Source organism: Adiantum capillus-veneris, chromosome 8, assembly GCF_014529385.1.
Source record: "Adiantum capillus-veneris isolate H3 chromosome 8, ASM1452938v2, whole genome shotgun sequence".
NCBI classification, from domain to species: Eukaryota; Viridiplantae; Streptophyta; class Polypodiopsida; order Polypodiales; family Pteridaceae; genus Adiantum; species Adiantum capillus-veneris.
This window is the reverse complement of record NC_140938.1, coordinates 15084381-15108491: the sequence shown is the minus strand read 5'-3', so window position 1 is coordinate 15108491 and position 24111 is coordinate 15084381. Positions and strand designations below refer to the sequence as shown.

Below are 24111 nucleotides of genomic sequence, written 5' to 3'. Positions count from 1 at the left end.
GTTTCCTGTTTTATATCCTTCCACCAGCCACCCTACAGGCCTAAAAGATAATAGGGGAAGCTAGGGCAGAGATTAAGGTTCTCAACTTCTCATGATTTTGAGAAGCGCACACCACTTTTACCAAATTTTGCACCACGTGTTTAAAACGTTGATAGATATCTACGATGACTAATTATTGTTAGTGCCATTCCAGATGATGAAGAAGGTATGGTTACCCTTAGGTAGGTTCTGTTTTCCAAATCTTCATTCAAAATGCCCCTCGATTCATCCCTCTTGACACTATCCAGGAAGTAGAAACTTACACGGACTATGTTTTTGGTCAATAGATGTATTATATTGAAGTCATGATGTTATTGCAGGCAAGTCATGCTGCTAAATGAAAAAAATGGTAACAGTTAAAAAATATATGGATGAGGGGCAAAGAAGCTGAGAGAAGGTAGATTCAAAGGAGGCACATGCTACTTGGCAAATGGAGGCACAAAGTCTTCTATAGGAGAGCTCCTTCTTTGAATGTTCCCTATACTTCAGCTATTTTTCCACGGCTGGTTCGAGCACCTTCTCGTTTCAGCTGTATGGAACTGATCTTCAGTGATTCCGTGACAAGGTTCTAAGATGCCTCCGAGATTTGCAAAACTTGGGAACAAAGCCAACAGATACCCACATAATGCTCTGATGGGCCTGAATACAGAGCGTTCTAAAATTTTCTTTTTGAACATACTTCAAGGTTTGTGCCCTTGAGACACCTTTTCTAAAATATATTCTTCTTTTAAAGAAACAGAGCAGATACATGCTTGTTTGCCATATAATATTAACCCAATAATCAAAATATCATTTTCCACAATGGAAAATGAATAATCGCAATACAGGCCTGTTGTTGATACATGATTAATTGCAACATTTTCAACGCAATTTTAAACAAGTTACAGACAGGTATGCACAAAACATATACAGAACCTCTCCATTATGTTTAGTATTTCTAGGCATGACGAAGATGCAACATTTTCTACACTGACAGGTATGCACAAAACATGTACACACTCTTTCCATTATGTTTGTTTGTATTTTTAGGCATGATGGAGATAACCTGATTGTTTTGCTACCACAATCTTGATCACTTGAGCAAAGGACCATGTTGGACCAGTCTTGAAAGTCAATTTACTTGGTGAAAAGTATCCTGTCAGTTTCTATGATACACTCAAATTGCGGTTGGCTGTCATAACAAGTGATATTAAAGGTGATAAACATTGGATGAGAGTTCTTGCACCCTGGTACTCACCTATACTGGGGTCAGAAAAGTATGGAGCCAAAGTCACTGCATAAGTTGGCTGTATTTCCAAACTTACAACTACAGAATATGATGACCCTTCCTCTGCATCATAAATGGATCTGGGATGCACATTTACTGGAGGTGCTTGCATGTTTACATTTAATAATCTGTTTGTTGTAACTGCTTTTACATTCGCAACTGCCTTGGGTTCGGAAGCATCAAGAATACTTCGCCTCACTTCTGCAGGCCTGGCATCTACATTTTCAGAGAGATACAAAGCAGCTGCCCCAGCCTGCTCCACAAAAAGGGCCCACATATAAGATGCGTGGGCAATACTATAAAGAAACCCTTCAAAAATGCAGGCAGATCAGCAGTATTTCTGTTTGAAGCTAAAACGCCCTGAATTAAAAAGGATTTGAAACAAGACTTACCACGTGTGGACATGCCATCGAAGTACCCGAAAGTGTGGTCAATGAACTATCACTGTCCTTGTATGCACTCAAAATAAGCTCACCCTGACACCACAAAAACATACATACAAAGCTCAAAATAAAGTGTCTTAAGAAAATAGCTCAAGGTCAACATTAAGCTTTGGCATTTCCATACCGGTGCAAAAATCGCTGTGCAGTTTCCAAAATTAGAAAACCAACTCATTGAATTGGCACTATTTGAGGAAGCTACCGATAAAACACCATTTGCCCTAGAAGGTGAATAGTCGCATGCAGACTCTAGTGAATTCCCAGAAGCTGCTACCTACACAAATCCAAGGAGCACAATAATTCATTCCTCACTTATATATCACAGCAAAAATGAGAAAGATAGAAGAAGTAGCCTTCCTAGCACAAACAGCACTTTGAATAAGTTTGTATAATTGAGAACCGTCAGAAACAGTTTTCTTAACACTCAAAAGTGACGAGATTTCTTCAAAAGGCAGTAGCCAAGCCCCCTCTCTCATCATCATACTTCCCAATCAGTTACATTTTTAACAAGAGTTTCCATCAACTTAAACTCTTTTCCAATACTCGACATTAAGCTCGAGCCAAGTCCAAAAGACTTACTGCCAGAATTCCGGAAGTGTTAACAAGATTATTCACAGCTTGATCAATGCTTATAGACGCTTGAGTTGCTATAGACATAGAAAGGACAGCTGGCATGATAATATTCTCGCTTATCCACTCTAGTGCAGCCAAAATTGCCCCAAAATTTCCAGTCCCATCACATGCCATTGCACGAACTGGATGTACAAAGGAGTTTTTTGCAACACCACTCTTGAGACCAGCGACAATTCCTAGATCAATTTGCACAATAAAATTTAAGTCATCCTCTTGAGGTCTTATAAAATTAATGTTCTTCAGAGGTAGCTAATTCAACTCCTTTGGCAGATGGAAACAAAGCACACCAAACTATGTTAGCATTTGTGTTCGAAGTACATAGGGATTTTAACTTTTCAGACATTATTGGGCCTTAAGGAGAAACCATGTTACTAAATTAAGTTACACAACATGCCTCATAGAAGGTTTCCATTTTCAGACACTATAAGATATGATTTAATGTGGTTGTTTTCCATCTGAGGATAAATGAGTCGAATCATTCTTAAATCTCTCTTAACTATTGTTTTAACTATGGAGCTAGTTAAAAATTTATATATTCAACAGGAACAATGGACTTCAAAAACAATATCATAACTTGCTATACTAAACCAAAATAGTTTAAGCATCGAACTGAACAGGCAGCAAAAGGCTCAAACTCTAACCACACACAAAACAGGTAAAAAATGTTATATTAATGTCTTCAAAACGCCAAAATGACCTATGAGACCAAAAGGCTACATCCATGTGCGACTCTGGTACAATGTCTGGGAAAGATAAAAATAAAAATAAATGAACATACCTAGAGTGGGTAGGTATGTATGTAAGCCTAACCTACATCCTCATCATTATTATCATTATCAGCATCTCAAAACATATGGGGAGGGGTACAATCACACGAGGGCTGGATTCACGCTTGCTGCTGCTGCGCATCTCCTGCCCCACAGCTCCCCCTTGCGCTGCCCCTGCTCCCTCCTCACACGCTGCCCTGCCCCATCCCCCCCCCCATCACTCCCTCCCTCTCCCTTCGCACTGTACACAACCCCCCCCCCCCCCCCCCCCCCCCCCTCGCCCGCCTGCTCCGCTTCTACTCTACCCGCCCCCTCCCTGGTCAGCACGCAACTCCCCCGCCACGCTGCCCCCTGCCCACCCGTTCCTCTGCCCGCGTTCTTCACTGCCGCCGCCGCCCCCCGCCCCAGGAGACTATGTTGTGGTTTGGCTCGAAAGTGATGTCTCATTGACATTGCTCGTCGGTGCTCTCCCATAGGGTTTGTCTTCATTCGACTCTCTTCTTCACAGCAGATTCTTCACAGCAAATGCAGCTGGAGGCTCATCATCCGCCCTAGAGGGACTCCCAGGAAGCCCCCTCGCCCAACCCTGCAGAGCCCACCATCCGACTTGCTCTCTCACCGATAGAGCAAGCGGGCCTTGCAGCAGAGGTGGAGCGCCTCCAGGCAACCTCCGTCATCTGCAAGATCATCAGCACCTGACCTAGTAGAGGGAAGTGCGTAATCTCCTCCACGCCGCCTTTTAGCAGAGGTGGGAAAGAAGATCGACGCTCAGTTTCTCGGGCACGGCTACTATCAGATAGAGTTTGAGACATCGGAGATGGCGTCCAAGGTCGTTGCGATGAGCCCCCTAGCCATCCGAGCAGTCAAAGCTCATTTTCGACAGTGGCGCCATGGCTTTGACCCGACTACTGATGCTCTTGTCGAGGAGGCAGACCTACCCATCTCAATCTGCTTTCCCAGCCTGAGGAGAGAGTACCTCCCTTTACTTTCCAGGATAGGCTCCGAGATTGGGAAAGTCTTGGAGACGCCTCGCACGGTAGCTTCTATCGCTGCCAAGGCAGCAAGCATACCTACAATGTGCGTTCTAGATCAAGACACCCACACTCTCCCGAAGGTCGTTTTACTACCTCAGGTGAGTGGTGGACCGTAGTTGGCTCTGTCAGAGTGTGGAGTAGATCAATGCTTCATTTGTCGACAAATGGGCCATCTTGCGAAGGCCTGTCCACAAAGGAAGCATCAACCCGCGGCACAGACCCAGACCCAACCTCCTAAGGCTGGCCAGGACCAGCAGGCAGAGACACAAGGAGCTCAGGCAAGTTCTTCCTCCAAGCCTGGTGCCCACATGAAGGAGGGCTGGTAGCAAGTCCGTGGTCGACGCAGCCAAGGGCCACCATGTCAACTCTCGGCTGTCACAAAGTGATGATGTTTCATGGCCAACTGGACGCACTCCGGATAGAGGGAGGTCCAACCTTTAGTGAAAGATGCATAAAGTCTCACCAGCTTGCAGAGCCTAGCCGAGAGGCCTAAATTAAAGAACTCGAAGCTCAAAGTTGTACCAACTTATGGTACCCCGTCCCAAGGGCCTAAAACCCTAAAGACCAGAAGCTTGCACTCTAAATGAGGGTTCCAGAAATCGCGCTGACATGCTGACATGGCAGATCATACGGATGTTACCGTGGCAGGCTATACAAAGATTCCACATTTTGCGCTGGCTGTGCCATGTGGCAGGCTCTACGGATTTTCGCAATTCACGCTGGCAGCTTTTGGGAGCAGACGCTTTTGGGTTTGCAGTGCTTTTAATACAATGCTTTTGGGGCTCTGCTTTTGAGCATCCCTTGTAAGAATAAAAGAGCCCCTAAGGCTTCACTCTAGAGAGCATCTGGACGCAGAGTCTGAGGGCAGAGGACCCTCGTGAGTTGTACCCTTGTTGTCATCAATAAATAAAGAAATACCGAGAGGGGCACAGTCTTTGGGGCTAATGCTTCTGGGCACAGAACTCCGTTGTGCCGTGTCGACTCTCTCTCTCTCTCTCTCTCTCTCTCTCTCTCTCTCTCTCTCTCTCTCTCTCTCTCTCTCCATCCCTCCTCAGATACCCCACTACCTACACTCAGTTCAGTTTTGTATCAGTTTTTGTTTCATTTGTCTTTCCGATAGACGGATGACATACACACCATGTACATTTGATTTGTCTCATAGGCCGATTTCGGCCTGACATAGACGTTAAAAATCTTTCTTTCTTTCTTTCTTTCTCTCTATACTGGATCTACCCATCCGGGATATCCTGGGATAGAGGATAGGGAGATAGAGAGTTGATGGTCAGATTTGGATGGGATCAGTCATGTATTTGTACATATTCTCACTTTTAGCTTTGTAGACTCAAACATCACTATGATGTTGAGTAGATCTTTTTTTCTGTTTCAGTAGACGAGAGATGTATTACCAGATGTATAGTTTCTTGTCTCATGGGCCATTTTGGCTCTTTCGAGACGTTAATATCTCTCTCTCTCTCTCTCTCTCTCTCTCTCTCTCTCTCTCTCTCTCTCTCATATTAAAGTTCAATGACTTTGAAATTTTTGTTCGTGTGTTGCTATTGATTTCTTGCTTGGAGTATCCAAGCATGTTACATCGGCACCTTGGTGGTCGACCTACACCAGGCCAGCACAGCAGTGGGTTCCCACAGGGAACTGTTTCGACCCCTTACAGCAGCAGGACGAGCCTACAGATACCCCTTCCACCTCATCTTCACCTCCAACAGCCCCTCTCCCTCCCGCCCCTCTCCCTCCTGCTTTGCCCACCAGCCCTGCCCCCTCGCTTCCAGCACCATCATCACCTCCACAACCCCCCCCCCCCGCCCGTTACCGTCCCCTCCCATTCCACCAACTAGCCCCCCTGCTCCATCTTCCACTCCCTCTCCAGCCGCACAACGGACTAAGGGGACAGGACCTCCATTGACACCTAGGAGGTCTCTTGGCAACGCTTTTGCCACGAGCCGCCTAGCAAGAGAGGAGCGACCATTCCTGCGAACGCCCCTATTGGTGCAGACGTCACCTTTTGCATCAGTCCCTCGGGGGCTGACTAGAAGCCCTAGGTACAGTGGTTGGCTTCTCCTTCCCACTGTGTGGTAGGGACCAGACTAAGTGGACTCTAGACTCAGTGATGGAATGGCTTCAGATTCACGCTCTTGAGTTCTCTCATCACATGGGAGACTTGGCAGTGACAGATCTGATATAAACTTTGTGGCCGTTGGCCAAGTTCTCTGTGACACCACTAGATACAACAGGATGTAAGCACATTGTGGTATGCTTCTTTGCTGACACGCAAAGTACACCCTACTAAATATATGTACATGACGACTCTTGGATAGAGGATGTAGCCCAGCGGACAGCACGCTCTTCCTAGGCTTGGGTTGGATAGACTTTACAGTCACGGCTATCTCGGGGTCACTCGGCCTCAAAGATAGCGAGATTGGCTGTTGTGGCAGCATCGGTTTTAAATCACTGACTCCATGAGGATCGTCTCATGGAATGTGCAGGGATTAGGAGGACCCCAGTTTCAGCGTCATCTGAGGGGTCGCTTGCATCAGAACTTCAATGATGCCTTGTGGGTGACACAATTGACATTCTTATGCTTCAAAAGCATCATCTTTGTGAGAGCCGCATTCGACGATGTGGTCAGATTTTGCGCGGTCATTATGAGACATTTTGGTTAGTTGCTTTTGAGCCTGGAGGCATCCAGGGAGGGGTATGTATGACTATTGCGGACACATGGCAGCAAACCATTGTGGGCAGAGATATTATTGTCACAGGCAAGGCCCAATGGATTACTCTGCACGTTCATGGTTGCCTCATGGGCTTCCTGACCATTTATGCACCCAATGTGGCAAGTGCATGAGCTGAGTTTTGGTCACATATTGTAGAGTCCTTACCGCATGCAGAGAAATGGTGTCGAAGGAGACTTCAACATGTTGGAGGACCCAGATAGGATTGGCAGCAACCATGCTACTGTGCACGGGGCTCAATTGGCAGCATGGGAGCGTTTATGTGACCTTGAGAATTGCAGATGTTTGGTAGCATGCACGCTTTGTGCCATCCCCAGACAGCTTGTCTTTCTCTCGCTCTGACCGCAGAGTAGGAGGAGCAAATCTATCTCAGATAGCTCGCTCCTACGCTAGTGACCATATTTGTAACATGGGAAGATCTATTTGCATTCTGGCAGGGAATACATGTACAGATCATGCTCCAATGATTCTTACCGTAACAGACAAACAGAGGAGTGGGAGCATGATGCTACGCATCCCTGAGAGGATCTTGTTGGATGCAGAGCTTAGAGAGGGGTTTCCGAAAATGTCATCAACATATTACTAATGCAAATGTACATGATGTACTTGAAGTGGAAAGGGTTGAAAATAAGAGGCTAGGGGTATGCCTAGATGGTTGGTGCATACTTTGCATGACAATAAATTGGATGCACCTATGTCTAATCATACTCGTTCAAGTTCTCACCGTGCATCATATGCATCAGATTATTAAGCTTTGGCAGTTTCTAGTTTATGTGATAAACGGGAACCCCTTTCTCTTAATGAAGCATAGAATTCAGAAAATTGGATAGCTGCAATGCAAACAGAATATGATGCACTAAGAAAACATAAGCGAGATGGTGAGATTGATTGCTACAAGGCGAGACTTGTTGCAAAAGGTTATACAAAGCACAAAGGCATTGACCATGAGGAGACTTTGGCTCCCACTTGTCGTACGACTACTAATCGTTTTCTATGTGCATTGGCAACCTATTTTCGATGAAATGTACATCAATCAGACATTGTTACCGCTTCTTATCAAGAAGTATATGTAACACAGTCTCGCAATTTTGTCGACTAGGACAAGAAAAGAAAGTGTGCAAATGCAAAAAAAGCTTTCTATGGGTTGAAGCAGTCTCCTCGTACTTGATATGAGAAAGATGACACAATTGGTCAAACAAAGCTTTCATAACAGTCCAACTGAAAGCACTTTGTATGTCAAATGTGAGGGTGATGTATATCTGATCATCGTATGTATGTAGATACCGGCCCGTGGGGCGGTAGGCGTTGGCTTTCACTCGAAATTCTTTACTTTAGACACACACAGAGTACTTTGCAAAGGTAACCTGTAACGGGAATTAACACTTAATCACACACGGCTCGGAAGCTAGAATGCTCCGAGCAAACGCCGACAACCTGTAGGCCCCAAAATTGGCGCCCCTTTCGGTATTTCTTTATTCTTTAACAGAGGGAATAAAAGCTGTGATCTCCTACAAGCTGCCCCGCACAATCTAGGCTAAGAAACACCTGTTCTGGCTCGATTTTGGTAACATAACTGTACTAGGACGCTTCACAATCAGTATCCCCACGCAATAGGTGACTTTCCTGACGCATACGGACACTTTACAAAACCTGGCGAGAATCTGCAGCACGCTGAATTCTCTGTTTTCTGCCCCGAAAATGCGTGAGTTCACCTGTACAGCGGTCCCCTCGCGTCCCCGAACCTCCTGGGGGTATTAGGGTCCGTTTAGGGCCAAAACCCTAAACCTGCAAAAATAAACAGCAGGCTGTAATTCCCTGTTTTGGGCTCCGTTTCGCGTGCCGGTCGCATCTGTAGCAAGTCCTCGATCTCCCGCACCTGTAGGGCTACTTGCCCTTTGAATCAGACGAGATTTCTGACATGAAACCTCTCCGAATTCACTTGTACCTACGGGGGATTAGCCGCTAGCTAATACAGTACCTGTGCAAGAGACTCTTGCCTCGGCAATCGCGCATGAACCCACATAACTGTACATTGTTCAAATGAAAAGCCCACTAGTGGGGCATAACATACTGCTCGTAGGGGAGAGAGAGAGCAGTGCGTAGCGTGCAAGGCATCACTCCTAGCACCGCACTGTACATAAGAGGGAAAGGAAGCACTCCATAGCTCTTAACCTGTGAGACACAAGCTGAAAAATGAGCCTTCCTTCTCTAAATTCAGCGCCAACTCTTCCTTGCATTGGAAAGTGCACAAAAATGTGACACTTGGCGCATTTACGAGCATTTTTCCGTTTCGGGTTCGCCGCTTAAAAATCTCCCAGCTGGTCGCTCAGTTGACTTCCCGGTAGAGTTGTAAAATGTTCCCCTAGTCATACCGGAGGTAATGACGCGAACACATTTCTCGGCCCAAAATAGCAGTTCCCTAAATTTTAGGAGATGCTTCCGTTGGGCTCCCACTGGTCTTCTGACCATCTATCCTCATTGGGACCACATCCAAAAATGCAATGTGGCCCAACTGTCGGATACTTTTCTGTTGGTAGTCACACCTTGACTTTAGGCCTTTATTGAGTTCACTTCCTAGTATCCACCAACTTGCTAAGTGCGACGGGGGGACCTATATGATCTTGCTCTAAGCCTAGACATCCTCTTACCATAAGAATTCCAGTGCCGACCACTACCCATCTGCAGGTGAAACTACAGTTCACATTGGCCATGCAATGTCTAACCGTTTGCTACTTCAAGAAGAGGGTCTCAAAAATAAAACAAAACCCCTTGGAAAGAAACCAACAACTAAAGTTAGCAGTTGCCACGTCCTCGTGACATAGTTAACAGTTTCCACGTCCCCGTGACAGATGGTTTGCTAATTATTGGTCTGAATGGGACATACATTGTTGAATTCAAGGCTACTACTTTCAAGATGAAAGACTTGGAGCTTTTGCATCATTACTTAAACATAAAATTTGAGACTTGGAGCTTTCGTAACAATCCAACTAAAAGCACTTTGTATGTCAAACATGAGGGTGATGTATATCTCATCATCAATTAAAATGTAGATGATTTGTTGACTGAATTCAAGGCTAAATTGAATACTACTTTCAAGATGAAAGACTTGGAGCTTTTGCATCATTACTTGGAGGTATTACTTTGTGTCGAGCAAGATACATAGAGACATTACTATGAAAGTTGGGACCTAAGGATTGTAAACCTATTGCTACTCCAATGGAAACAGGTTTGAAAATGAGTCTTCATAATGATTGAGAACTTGCGGATGTCACTCTTTATCAGATTGTTGTTGGATGCCTTATTTATGTATACAATACAAGGCTGGATATTCAGTTTACAGTCTCACACGTCAGCAGATATATGCATAGCCATCAACATTGGCAAGCTATCGAAAGTATCTTCTAATACTTGACTCGCACTTTACATCTTGGCTTGTTTTATCCAAAGGTGGGATCATTGCAGCCAGATTCGGAAGAGCTGGTTGTTATGACACACCATTGTCCACAAGTGGTTTTTGTTTCATGCTCAGCAGTTCATGTATAGCGTGGTAACTGGTTGAGCAAGAAGCAATCTACTCTAGCCACTTCCACTTGTGAGGCTTACTATAGGGCACTCTTCACAACTACGGTTGAGTGTGTATTGCTCAAACGCCTTATGATTAAGGTGTTGGACATGACACAGCCAACATCATCTACATTGACAGCCAAAGCGCATTCACAGTTGCGAGGAACCCAGTTATTCATGCTTGAACAAAGCACATTGACGTGCATTATCACTATATCAAAGAGATACTCAACAAGAGAGATCAGCTTGGCTTATGTGCCGACACAGGACAAACTTGCAAATCTCTTCTCAACGGCATTGCCTCGTGAGAAGTTATAACAAACTGCTGACGTGTCGACCTACTGAAGAACGGAGCTACTGGCCGAGGGGCCTAAACCTAAGAAGAACAAGCAACAGAAGAAGTGTCACAGAGTAATGACGTGGTTGCCCGAGAGCAGAAACCCTAACCCTAAATTCTGCCAGAAGCCCTAACTGATGAAACCCTAATTCTGGAAACCCTAACCCTAAAACCTGCAAACCCTAATTTCTGCCAGAAACCCTAACTGCTGAAACCCTAATTCTGGAAACCCTAACCCTAAAACCTGCAAATCCTAATTCTGCTGCCAAAAACCCTAAAACTGCAAAAACCCTAACCCTAACCCTAAGGACAGATTTTTGCGTTTTGCGACGTGGCAGGCTGTACGGATTTCCATGATTTACGCTGGCAGCTTTTGGCATTGCTTTTTGGACCAGAAGCTTTTGAGTTTGAAAGTTTTTCATGTAAACTGCTTTTTGGTCCAGAAGCTTTTGAGTTTCAAAGCTTTTCATGTAAACTGCTTTTTAGGCCAAGGGCCTTTAAATATGAGGTTAGGGCTCATTCTCTGGCATGCTTCCTGGAGAAGGTGCAAAGTCTGGAGTACCGGCTTGTACTTTGATGATGCAATATAAAGAAATACCGGAAGGGGTGCCAAGGTTTGGGGCCAATACTCTCTAGGGTGGAATTCCGCCACTCCGTGTCGCGTGTCGTCTCTCTCTTTCAGTTCAGTTGTTATTGAAGTGCTAAAAGTTTGTTCAGTCTGTTCTTTTCTATTGGCACGTGGTGCCCGCCTTGTGACAATGGTATCAAAGCATCAGGCGTGTGCTTTTCTGAAAGCATACTGGTCCCACAAAAGAGCAGACAGAGCTTTATTCGAGGATATCTTCGCCCTCGAACCTGGACTTATTAGCCACTCCCACCCTTATTCATCGCGCATCAGGCGTGTGCTTTTTTGAAAGCATACCGGTCCCACAAAAGAGCAGACAGAGCTTTATTCGAGGATATCTTCGCCCTCGAACCTGGACTTATTAGCCACTCCCACCCTTATTCATCGCGCATCAGGCGCGCTCCCGTCTTCACCGCAGTGTCTTACAGGGCATAAGCCAATTAAGATCACTTACAAGAGAAGGATCCAAATTTGTTTCAAGTCACTGTTTTTCTCAGCAGCAGTGCCATGCAGATGTTGATGTCTACAGATACCAAGCAGCATACTCCAAGTACTTGGCAAGCTTTCAAGAAAAAAAAAAAATTGCCCGAAGTTATATGGTTTCTAACATCTTCCTTCGGAGTGCAACTTTTGGCAGAGTGGGGTATCTTGAAATGCTTGCCATAGAAACCCTAGCAGATTATAACTTGGAATTTCTCGATATCTCCCAGTAGATGTCTCTTCACAAGCAGGAGATCCTGTGTGATTGCTATCTTGGGACTACCATCGCCGCCAAAGAAACACTGTCTGTCCAAGAGCTGATGGACCATGCCGTGCTCGGCTACAACCTTATGGAAGAAACCTAACCCTAATTTTTGGTGCAGGTTTCAGGATGGAAAGTCAGTCGACTTTTCGAGCTCGACTGATGTCGAGATTGCTTTTTAAGTTTGAGTTCTGTTTGAGCTTGTTTGGTGATCCTGTTTGGAATTTGTTTGAAATGGATGGTATCTGTTTTGAACCTGTCTTGTTGCTGATTTGAATTGTTTGACTCTGGTTTTAATACTGGTTTCAATGATTGGTGATTTTACTCTCGGGTGGAGTAGTGAGAAATTATGTTTGAGAATGCTTGTTCATACTCATGGCCCGGACCCTTGTGGTTATTTGCGGGGGAGTATTGAATGATTGAAAAAGTGTTGTTGTTACTCATGGCCCGGACCCTTGTGGTTATTTACGGGGGGAGTATTGTTGTTGTTACTCATGGCCCGGACCTGGATGGTTATGCCGGAGGAGTATTAAGAAGTCTGAGCAGTGGTTACTCTCAGCACCTCCAAACGACGCACGCTGCGGTCTGGGGGGCATTTGGTTATAAAAGACCTCTATATCTCATGGCCCTGACCTTTTTAGGTTATTTGAGGGAGGAGTGATGAGGGAGTCGTTGAACAGCTCATAGCCCGGACCTGAATGGTTATTTGCGGGGGGAGTGTTCATCGGCGGCTTTATGTTTCTATGTCTCGTAACATGCATATTTGAGCATTTGTGTTGCATTGTGATGTGCCAACCACTAAATATTCCTAATTGGATGAGATTGCCTGGGTATGTAATTTTAGTGCATCAAGACACCTGAGGAAGATCAGTACGGTCTGGGTGTGATGGCTAATTTTACTACGCCGGAATATCAAGAGTTCCGATTTGGACGAAAGGAGAAGCTAACTCCTTGATCAAAACAGCCGATAGGAGCAGCTAACTCCTTGATCAAAGAAGCAGAAAGGAGAAGCTAACTCCTTAATAAAAAGAGCAAACTGATTGTCCCTCGGAATGACCCTCGGAAATTTTTGAACTAACTTGAGTTGTTTTACAGATATGTTGTAATCGCGGACAATTACTCTCTTTCAAGAAGGGGAGATGTAACAAACTGCTGACGTGTAAACCTACTGAAGAACGGAGCTACCGGCCGAGGGGCCTAAACCCTAAGAAGAACAAGCAATAGAAGAAGTGTCATAGAGTGATGACGTGGTTGCCCGAGAGCAGAAACCCTAACCCTAATTTCTGCCAGAAACCCTAACTGCTGAAACCCTAATTCTGGAAACCCTAACCCTAAAACCTGCAAACCCTAATTTTTGCCAGAAACCCTAACTGCTGAAACCCTAATTCTGGAAACCCTAACCCTAAAACCTGCAAATCCTAATTTTGCTGCCAAAAACCCTAAAACTGCAGAAACCCTAACCCTAACCCTAAGGACAGATTTCTGCGTTTTGCGACGTGGCAGGCTGTACGGATTTCCATGATTTACGCTGGCAGCTTTTGGCATTGCTTTTTGGACCGGAAGCTTTTGAGTTTGAAAGTTTTTCATGTAAACTGCTTTTGGACCAGAAGCTTTTGAGTTTCAAAGCTTTTCATGTAAACTGCTTTTTAGGCCAAGGGCCTTTAAATATGAGGTTAGGGCTCATTCTCTGGCATGCTTCATGCAGAAAGTGCAGAGTCTGGAGTACCGGCTTGTATTTTGATGATGCAATATAAAGAAATACCGAAAGGGGCGCCAAGGTTTGGGGCCAATACTCTCTAGGGTGGAATTCCGCCACTCCGTGTCGCGTGTCATCTCTCTCTTTCAGTTCAGTTGTTATTGAAGTGCTAAAAGTCTGTTCAGTCTGTTCTTTTCTATTGGCACATGGTGCCCGCCTTGTGACAGAAGTCCCCCAAAGCTTCGGGCTTGCTTCCTTGTGAGGATTGATCATGTCCTTAGGGCATCGGCACTTCCCGAATCCCTATACACTATGTGCCAGTGGTAATCACTTCTGGCAAGGGATTGGACGGAAACACAAAGATAATTGCAATCTACACACTTGACAACACTTTAGCATAAAATACTTGAATAACTGAGAAAGAAAGAAAGAGTAGTCGACACGGCACGGCAAAGTTCCAAGCCCAAACGCATTGGTCCCAAAGAGTGACGCCCCTTTCCGTATTTCTTTATTATTTCACTTCCCACAGTGCAACTCCCGACGGTCCGACTCTCTCCGAGACTCTACGTCTAGATGCTCTATGAGAAGTGGCCCTCTCGCTGTGTAACAGGAACGGGGGGAACACAACCCAAACGTTCCGAAACGGCGTTCTGGACAAGACCCGTTCCCGAAATGGAGTCAAGAACGGAATGCCGTTCCGGAATGGGGTCTAACCGAAACGATGTTCCAGAATGGGGGAAATGAGGCGGAACGGCGAAACGCGGGGCGGAACGGGCAAAAGTAGACATTTGGGGGCAAAAAAGTGGGCTTTTGGGGGCAAATTTGGGACTGTTTGGGGAACATATTTGGTGCAGTTTGAGGGCAGGTTAGGGGTAGATTTGGGGGGAGTTTTGGGGTTGTTTAGGAGTTTATTTGGGACTAAGCTGAATGGAGGTAATTCAAGCCTTACTTTAGTCGACCGTTCGGGCCCTGTTCCCGTTCCGACCCCCCCTCCTCCTCCTCGTTCCCGTCCCGTTCCGAACCCTCCCGTTCTCGTTCATGTTCCCGTTCCAGGTAACTATGCGTGACTCTCGGCACTTACAAATTACAAGGGTGTCCAAAAGCAAAGCCCCAAAAGTTGTAGTTCTAAAAGCACTTAATCTCAAAAGCATATGCTCTCAAAAAGCTAGCACTAAAAATTGTCGATAGCTGCTAGCGCAATTTGTGGAAATTCATACACGTGCCACATGGAAGTCAACGCGATTTACGAAAATCAACTCTAGAGTCCCAGCTTTTGGAATTTGGGTTTTAGGCCTCTCGGCCAGTGCTCCATAAGTTGGCATGGGTAAGGGTTAATAATTCCTCCTTATTTACTTTAGGCCACTCGGCAGACTTTTAGAGTTGGTATTTCTTATGCGTCTTCTTCTTCTTCTAGGGTTTAGGACAGCCGATTCTTATTCCATTGGTCGGAAGTTGGTGCTCAGATTGATCGCAGGAAGATAGATTCAGTGCTATGGTGGGAGGACTATGGCTATGATGGCCCTGAGCTTTAGAGATTGGCGATCCGTATTCTCAGCCAGTCAGTTAGTACCTCATGCTTGGAGTAATTGTGGAGTACCTTTAGCCACATTGCTTCCAAGAAGAGGAATTGGCTTGGAGTGGAGAAGGCAAATGATCTTGTCTTTGTCAGCGCAAATTTGAAAATGCTTTGCAAGAGTGCAGGTACACAGACAGATCCTTTTACACAGTGGGAGATGGAGCAAGAGGCTCCTCAAGCAGGTGGAGATGTAGAGCCACCGACACCAGGTACTTCATCCATGGCGGGGTTCAGGCAAGCGGCCTAGAGCTGGATGATGAGGAATGTGAGGATGTGTATGATGTACAGCAGGCTACTACGAATTGGGAGGCTTCTCAAGCTAGTGGCTCTTGAGTCTTGAGTCTTGAAACTCGAGAGTTGCGACTTTAGGACTTCCATTATCCTACCTTTTTGTATGGTTGCTTGCCCTCTTTGTAGCATCTTTATGGTATTTGTCACTTTTAGTCTTTTGGTATTGTGGTCACTGGTTTGGCCCCCTTGTAGTCTCATTATGGTATATGCCACCTTTGATTTTTTTGTAGTGCCTTGGCAGGCCTTGTTAGCCAAAACTAAGGGAAAAGTGTTATCTCTGACTTCTACTCTTGCAATTATTTGAAAGCTCTAATCTGTAATTACATGTGTTATTGTGTACGGCCTTTGTATTTGTTCAATGTTGTGTATGTACCATCATCCATGGCTGCGGCGCCGCACATCCCAATCAAGTCATAATAAGGTTGAATGGTCTTCGAATCGTGTTTTTTGTGGGTATTAGAGTCAAAGGACTCTAGTACTACTTGTATTCAAACACATAACGCTAAAAATAGCATTATTTCGCTGTTTTCTAAGCCTCCCGTTCCGCGTCGTTCCCGTCCCCCCGTTCCGCAAGGAGGCCCGTCGCCTTCCCGTTCCCGTTCTGCGTTCCGCGTAACTATGATTCAAGCAGTGTGCCATGCAAAAGCACACTATCACATGCGGATAGTGGCTATAACTAAGTCAGACTTTGTAAATAATTAATTTATTTACGAGAAAAGAATTATCTAATTAGTTGTGTGCACACCAGAATAGACCTAGCAGTTCTAAGGCCTCAAGTGAGCCTAAATGCGGGCTAGAACACCTCAGAGGGACCTTAGCAGAAATTACCCTGAAGCCCTAGTGATTGGGAAATCGGGTCTTCAGAAAGGGGTAAGCAGTAGCCTCAGGTTTTAGGCTCAGAAAAATACGCGCGTCAGTACAAGCACATGAATGAGATGGGGTCCTTAGAACAGTGACCCTAAGGCTAATAAAGCTAATAAAGCCTTAGGGTAAGTTTCGTGAAATTAAATTTAACGGTCCGTGCCCGGGCGGGCGGCCGGACAAGTGTGAACAGGTAAAGGCGGTGCAGTGCCCGTGCGGCATTGCGCCGGCAGACCTTTGGTGTTCTCATAAAAGAATCATTGGTAGCAGTTGTTAGTTAGTTGCACATTTTTAATTAATGAGCTAAAACTTTTTAAAGTCAAAAGTTGAATGGTTTTTAAGTTTTTAAAGTAAGTGTGCCAAGTGGCACACTTACACCAATGCAAACTAACTCTCTCTCACTCTCACTCTCACCCTCTCTCTCTTCCTAGCGCCCCCTCTCCCTGATGGCTATTTAGGAGCCCTCCCTCCCCCATTTTCAGGGCTGGCAGTGCACCTTACCCCCCTAATGTGAGCGTGCTCTACGCGGTGGAGCCCTCCATTGAAGCTTGAGAGAAGCCCCTTGCGACATATGTGGTAGCCTTGTGCTCCCATTGTCAAAAACAAGGGATCTCACAGTCATAGACACCTTCTGGTGAAGTTTCATCGCGAGAAGCTGCCGTAAACGCTCTCTTAGCAGAGTGCGGCTGCTGTAATTCTCTGTTTTCAGCCCCTAATCACCTCGATTAGGGCTGTTTTCAGCAGATCAGCCATAGAAATTCTCATCTCTCTCCTTATCCTAAGTCTACATCAAGTTTGGCGCGATTCCATCGCGAAGAAGACCTTTGTTTCGGCGTAGGGGTGTGCACAGGTAAGAATTTCAGGTTATGTGCAGAAAATTACAGCAAGCATGTGCGTGTGCATTTTGCTTGTTTCTCTTTTGTGTTCGATGCATGAATGAATGAGCATGAAGGCAACACATAAGGGAAGATGGACTCTCCTCTGTGAGAGCTTCCGATGAGCTGTTTTGGAAGATAGACTCTCTTTTCGAGAGCTTCCAACCAGTCTCGCAGAAGAGGGGAAATCCCCTAAGCAGAAAGAAAGTGGAAACAATTTCTCAGTCAGTAGTCAGAACAGAACAGAAGAAAGAATAGAGGACGGGCGTATGCCCCGTTCCTGTGCTTGTAAAGATTCTCCCTTAGTAATAAAGATATTCTCTTTATGGGGGGGGACCAGCCCATCTTCTGGTCCCCAATGGAGTGTCAAGTTTTCTCTCTCCCTCTAATTCTCTTGAGTATTTGAAGTGCAATTAAACGTCAGTTTACGCTTCCGTATTTTTGTGACAGTGGCCCTCTACAATAGCTATTGCTGCGCTGTTTGATGTCTCCCCATCTGTGACAAAGGCCACCATGTGTTGCTCACCGATCGTTTCTATGGCCGTTGTCCACTCTGCAGAGAGGACATCGGCGGACTTTCCACTCTCGGTGGCATCATGAGAGTGCACAAAGTATCTCCCTCCACTCGAGTATGCGACGAGGCCATGGATGGATCTCTTCCTTGTATCGATCGCTCCAACCATCGGTAATGATGAAAACGCCATGTTTTGCCCACAGCCGTTGAATATTGAGTGCTCCACGATCGCCTTCTCTCGATTGAGCAAAGTGGTTCGAAGAGCCTCTGAAGACGGCGGTACATAGCCGGTGCCGTACTCTCCTATCTGCTGCACCATAACTTTCCAATACTCCGACCTATTTCAATCACACATAGAAGAGGTTAGTATGGTAATTGATTATTCATAGTTTAAACTTTAGAGATCATAGTGGCATAAACGACGATAACGGAAGAAATGAGAGAGAAGATTAATAAAGCATACCTCACCGCGACAAATGGGATATGGTCGTGATAGAAGAATCGGGCCACGGCGACATCCACCTCTTCTTTCTTATTTGGGTCCTAAGAGGTGGCAAGGATCCTTTGGTGACGAATCGGACCCGATGAAGGTCCACCGCCATTGGCACCGGGTAGAGAAGAAGAAGGGAAAATGAGGATCTTTGGGTCCATACCTTTGCGCATGTGGGCTTGGCTTTATGGTTGAATTGCCGATCCTTTTTCTCAAGCTCCTTCCTCTTCTCGATGGTTACGTTGGTGCAAAATCTCACCTCATGTCCCGACAATCGTTTTGTCATGCCTCCCTTTCCGCGTGTAAGAGCATAGTTTGCATGCCCATGCACGAGAAGTTAGAACCTCCGGCCGCCGACAAGGTGCCCTCCGAGGTCACTTCGTCCCATCACGACCATTCCTTTGCCTTTTGGGTGTTGCTCGCATAAACGGAGGGGGTTGTACCATAAGAAGAGGCCATGGATAATTAGATTATTCGAGAAAGAGAGAGCTTGCTCCTTGAAGGTTTGAAATTGTGAAAGAGAGCTTGAGAGAGAGGCTTGACTCCATTCAAGCCTTGAGGGCAAGCCCAAGGGAGAGAGCTTGAGAGCTTGAGGCCCGAGGTAGAGCTTGAGAGCAAGCCTCAAGGGAGAGAGAGCTTGATAGCAAGCGAGAGAGAGAGCTTGAGACCTTGTTGCACTTGTGAATGAAAGGGGTGAGGAAGGGGCAATTTATAAGGGCTGCCAGTTTCAACTTTCTGCCTGTTTATAGCCGTTTCTGCCCATTTATAGCCGTTGAGAATTGTCCGTTGCTTGGCCATTCCGAGGCGATCCAGACCCGCCGTTCCGGTGAGTGTCCGCTTGTCGGAACGCCTAGACGTTCCGGGACGTTCCCTGCTTCTGAGGCCTGCCGGAACACCGTTCTGGCGTTCCAAGCCCTATAAAGTCCGTTCCCCGGTAACTATGGACCTAGCAAATACTATCATGTGCGCACTGCACTTGTGCCACATCAACAAGCTTCTGCTACAGTCTAGAGTCAGTATTGGCTTAGGACCTAGCCTAGCATGCTTGTGAGCCTCTAGGACGTGCATGATCAGGCAGGTCATAGTTGCATACCCTCACTTGCACAGTTAAGTCACTTAAGCACATAGGCATATGAACAGTCACTTAAATCATTTATTGATAAGTGATTTTGACATGACATTTATTAAAACTTAAAAGTAGATAGGGAAAATGGCTAAAAGACCTATAAAAGAAGCCCTTTGGGCGCTAGAGAAGGCAGAAGAGGCAGAGGAAGAAGCAGTATCCGCAACAGCCTCTTCTCAGCAATACCCAGCAGATCTTGCGTTTTTCAGCCACCTACCTCAGCGTTTTTAGCATTCATTCCGATCCTCATCACCATCGCACTCCTCGTCGCAATACCCTCAACGTTTTCAGTTTTCGGCCCATAGCCTCTTCAATGATTTCAATTTTCAGCCCATCGCCATCCCCGGCGATAGCAAATTAGAGATTCTGCTAAGGATAAAGGAAAATCAGTGGTCAATACAATTCATGTCTCAGAGGATACCACTATTCTTATAAAGCATGCTCAGAAAGATCTCAGATTTCAGCCATAAGGTCGTCGTCGTCATCGGCATAGTCCCATTGCATCAGTCCATTGCATTTGCATTGTACTCTTTCGTGCAATCAAGTAGACCACTCTCGCCGACGAGAGTGGGGCCTTCGGAGGAGGGTTTTACAAACCCCTTGGTGTCGTATCTCTTCTCTCTCCTTCTCTCAGTCTCATTCACTTGCACGCACAATATCCACTCACTTTGTTCGTGACCACAGCACTCTACAAGACGGAAAGCTCTCTCTTTCCCTAAGAACTAAAAGGAACCTTGAGCAAATAAAGATCACTAATCTTGAGAAAATACAATATTCATTCCGCTGCACCTAACACACACCCCTTCGCTATACGATTGCGACTCTTCGTCCAATGGTTGCACTCTTCGCCGAAAGGATGTGTCTTTACTTCTAAAGTCGCGTCTCTTCACCATGAGACGTGTCTTTTCATTTGTGTCTCTTCATCTCCTATATAAGGAGCCTATTGTACTCAGTTTTAAAGCATTCATTTAATCAATCAAACATAATATGTGTTCTCGTCTCTTGAGTCTCAGTTTGATCTAAAGTATGAAGTTTTAGTCTTAAACATAGGATTAGCACCACTAATCCTCACAGTAACAGGGAATGGCAATTCATGCCCATCTTGCGTTCCACTTTTCCGTTCTTGGTACTATAATGTGCGGTGGTGGTGCTTCTTCTTCTATATGCTTTGCCTATATCGGGTGTGTGTGTGTTTACTGCCTGGTTGTGTGTTGGTATGCTTGTTGGTGGTCGTTTGTTTTCTTGCAGGTGTAGTTGTATGGGTGTGGGGGTGGTTCAATGGGTCGATGAGTGGTTTTAGCCTCGTCCCACTGCAATATCCATGTTTCTGTTTCGTATGTTGAAAAGCGTCATAGCTCTATTGATTGCTGCATGGAGATGGCTAGAGGCTCTCTCCCCCTTGGAATTTTGAGGCAAAGTGGATGTGCTGTGGCGAATGCTTTGTCTACCAATGTGCACCTGTTGGCCTTAAGTTCCTAAGTCTGATATTGGAGACTTTTTGGTGGAGTTTTCAGCCTCTTCATCGCAAGTCCAATTGGCATGTTTCTCCTTCATCTCTCTTCTACAATCGTCCTTCCCTCCCTTGTCCCTAGCCTTTGATGTATCACCCATCTTTTGTAACTCTTTATCACTGGTATTTTTTCCCCTATGGTTTGTGGTCATTGTTGTATCTGGAGGGTTTTTCATTGCCCTTAAGTAGATGGCTATGCTTGACTTGCTAAGCAAGCTACGTTGCGGCTGGATCTCCCTTTGACGCAAGCAAAGACCTTACCATAAATCCTAAAATAACAAGTGCAGTGCGATGAAGCAACACGGCGCCTCTTCCAGAAACAAAACCCGAACTCATGCCAAATAGAGCTACAGAACTTCCATAATCAAATAATCGGTGCCATGTAATGCCTACAAACTTTGTAAATTGATTACAAAATAGAAAAGAGTCCAAGCCCTTCTTTTCTTGCAATTTGCTGAGTGAGTGTATGCGATTCCGGGAAGTGTAACGGCTGCCCATTGTAGAAGAGAGGAATACTTGCACCTTTGTCGCTTTTGTCAGTCATTTCCAACCATCATCCAACCACCGTCTGCAACCTAGTGATCCCAAAGGCAAGCCAAAATAAACTACGGTTCCTAGAAAAGAGCAGAGGGTGAAGAAGCTGCAAGGATTACACAAGAAACTCTACATAGAACATACTCAAAGGTAGAGGCCACAAGGGTCTCCAAACTAGACCAAACCCAATAGGATAGACTTAGTTTGAATAGGCCAATCGACTTGCCCAAGGGGGGTGGCTGCTAGCGGAGAAGCCACACAAGGAAGATGCCAAGGCATCTCAATCATCCAGATATACATCTTCCCATGGGAGGAGGAGAGATACCCTGAGAGATCTTTCCAACTATGGATGTACCTTTAAATAGGCAGTTTTTAGCCTTTTAATTTCAATGGATGAAAGGTAAATAATCACTGTAACCACTGTTTTGGTATGACGTCAGCATTTGCAAGTGAGAAAAGGAACGGTTCCATCACGGTCAATAGACATATGTCAGTACACCATCATGCACCTACACCAAATGACTGTGATGATCTGCACACCTGCACAATGTGTTCCATGTCCATTGCAATCATTGACTCCTCCTCCATCGCGTATTCCATCAAACCCATCAAGGCATCTACTTAAACGTTTACCTTTTGAATCGGCTCTTCCATCTGAATACCAGAACTCTTGATGAGTGCATCTGATTCCCTGTGCAAACCAGCATATGTATTAATTGTGCTAATAAAGGCCAGAGAAGTAGGCGCTCTCTATAGTCTCTTTGTACATACCGTGTCCAAAATGTACACATGCACTCCATCACCAGCTGAGGTCACACTGTAAAGCTTATTGAGTAGGCTTTGTCCAGGCTTATGATCAATTCTATCAAGGCCCCATGGAGGGTTCTTTTGTGTAAGAGTAATCTCCACAGTGCCTTCTACTTCAACATGATCAATGGCATTCGCTTCATTTTCAACAAACTGTGTCAGATCATGGCCAGATATTATCATAAGCATGCCCAGCCACACCTTCTTGTATCTGGAAAATGCAACCATATTTCTTAACATGGAGCAAAGTTTTACAATGGTGTGCAATACATGAGAGCCAGAAGGCGCCACCTGTGAAGGCAATATCCACGGTAAGCTTGCATGGAATCACAAAAATGGTCAACCAATGTTGCATCAAGGTGTTCTTTGAGCTTTACAAGGTACCTGAACACAAGAAGACAACGAGATCAAGCGGGAAAGCACAGGATTCGCAGAACGAACCCTAGAGAAAGGGGGATACCTCTGAGGAGACGAGGGGTTGGAGAGGTTGGCAAAGCCGCGGGGGGAGCAATGGTCAGGATGGTAGTTGTAGAGCTTAGGGGAGCCCTTGGCAAAGCGACAGAGGCTGTATGCAGCATTCGCATTGAGTTCTACAGAGGCGTCAAGAGAAAGCACCCAGCAACAACAGCAGCAGCAATGCCACCACCACCACCCCCGCCACCAACCCGCTACCGCCATCGCGTCCCCCTGTTACTTTCAGCTTTACATTTGCATTGTGCCAAAGGAATTTGAAACATTCAAAAAAAGGTCGCCTACAATAGACGAAGGCACTGCCTTTGATTGAGTAGGGGGTACCAGCTGATTTTAAATGTTTAAATAGTGAGAATGAAGAGATGATTCCAAGGCGATTTGCAGGGGAGTGGGAAGGGCGGAGGCAGGCCGCATGGATGCCATGCTCTTGTCTGCCCAATTTGGGATCTCTCTCTTTCTCTCACTCTCGCGCACGAAGCAAAGTTCTCTCTTCCTCCCTCTCGTCCCAATTTGGAGATGGCTCTCTCTCTCTCTCTCTCTCTCTCTCTCACACACACACACACACACACACGCATGCACGCACCTATGCACAGGTTCTGCTCTGTCTTTGTCACGCATTGACGAGGGCATCTGCGAGGGCGCTGTGTATACGTTAAGGTAGCCTCTGCGTGCATCCTTGTACATGCGTGAGAGGGATGAAGGTTGAAGGTGACGTAAGATTCTCAGGCATCTTGAGACTAATGAATTTTATTGGAGAATCTGCCAGTAGGGAGTATCCCAGAAGCTATGTGTGCACGATTTTAAAAAAACCGTGAAAAGGGCAACTCCTCGCAGGCAGGGTAGCAGAGTTGTGGAAGCTTGCCAAGCTGCTGGCTCGGGCCTCGCTGCCAATTGTGCTCTCTCTCTCTCTCTCTCTCTCTCTCTCTCTCTCTCTCTCTCTCTCTCTCTCTGAGGGTAGCTTCTTTGTGTGCATTTATGGGGGCGATGGTGAGGTTCATGTATTGGGAGGTGTAGGAAGGGAAAGCCTTGGGTGATGCCCGAAGCTCTCTCTCTCTCTCTCTCTCTCTCTCTCTCTCTCTCTTTCTCTCGTGTAAGCTAGAAGAGACGAAGGAGGTAGAGAGCCAAGCTCTACTTGCAAAGCAAATGAAGTTAAAGCCTCGTTCACTGAGAC

At 45.7% G+C, this 24111-nt stretch overlaps 1 protein-coding gene across 13 annotated transcripts in view; it reads right to left on the bottom strand.

The window, feature by feature from the left end:
• The window catches only part of LOC147451714 (subtilisin-like protease CPC735_033790), a 160909-nt gene extending 137064 nt beyond the window's left edge, over positions 1-23845 (bottom strand). For 8 of the 13 annotated variants that reach the window (XM_086517598.1, XM_086517603.1, XM_086517604.1 and 5 more), the window contains exons 1-8: positions 22854-23517; positions 22434-22760; positions 22203-22353; positions 2326-2555; positions 1874-2020; positions 1699-1782; positions 1277-1559; positions 1085-1174 (exon numbers count right to left, since the gene is read on the bottom strand). In XM_086517598.1, coding sequence (XP_086373724.1) covers positions 1085-1174; positions 1277-1559; positions 1699-1782; positions 1874-2020; positions 2326-2555; positions 22203-22353; positions 22434-22760; positions 22854-23147 — 1606 coding nt within the window. In that variant the 5' untranslated portion in view covers positions 23148-23517. The other 5 variants (XM_086517599.1, XM_086517600.1, XM_086517602.1 and 2 more) reach the window with 5 other exon arrangements.
• Positions 23846-24111: the final 266 nt, after the last annotated feature.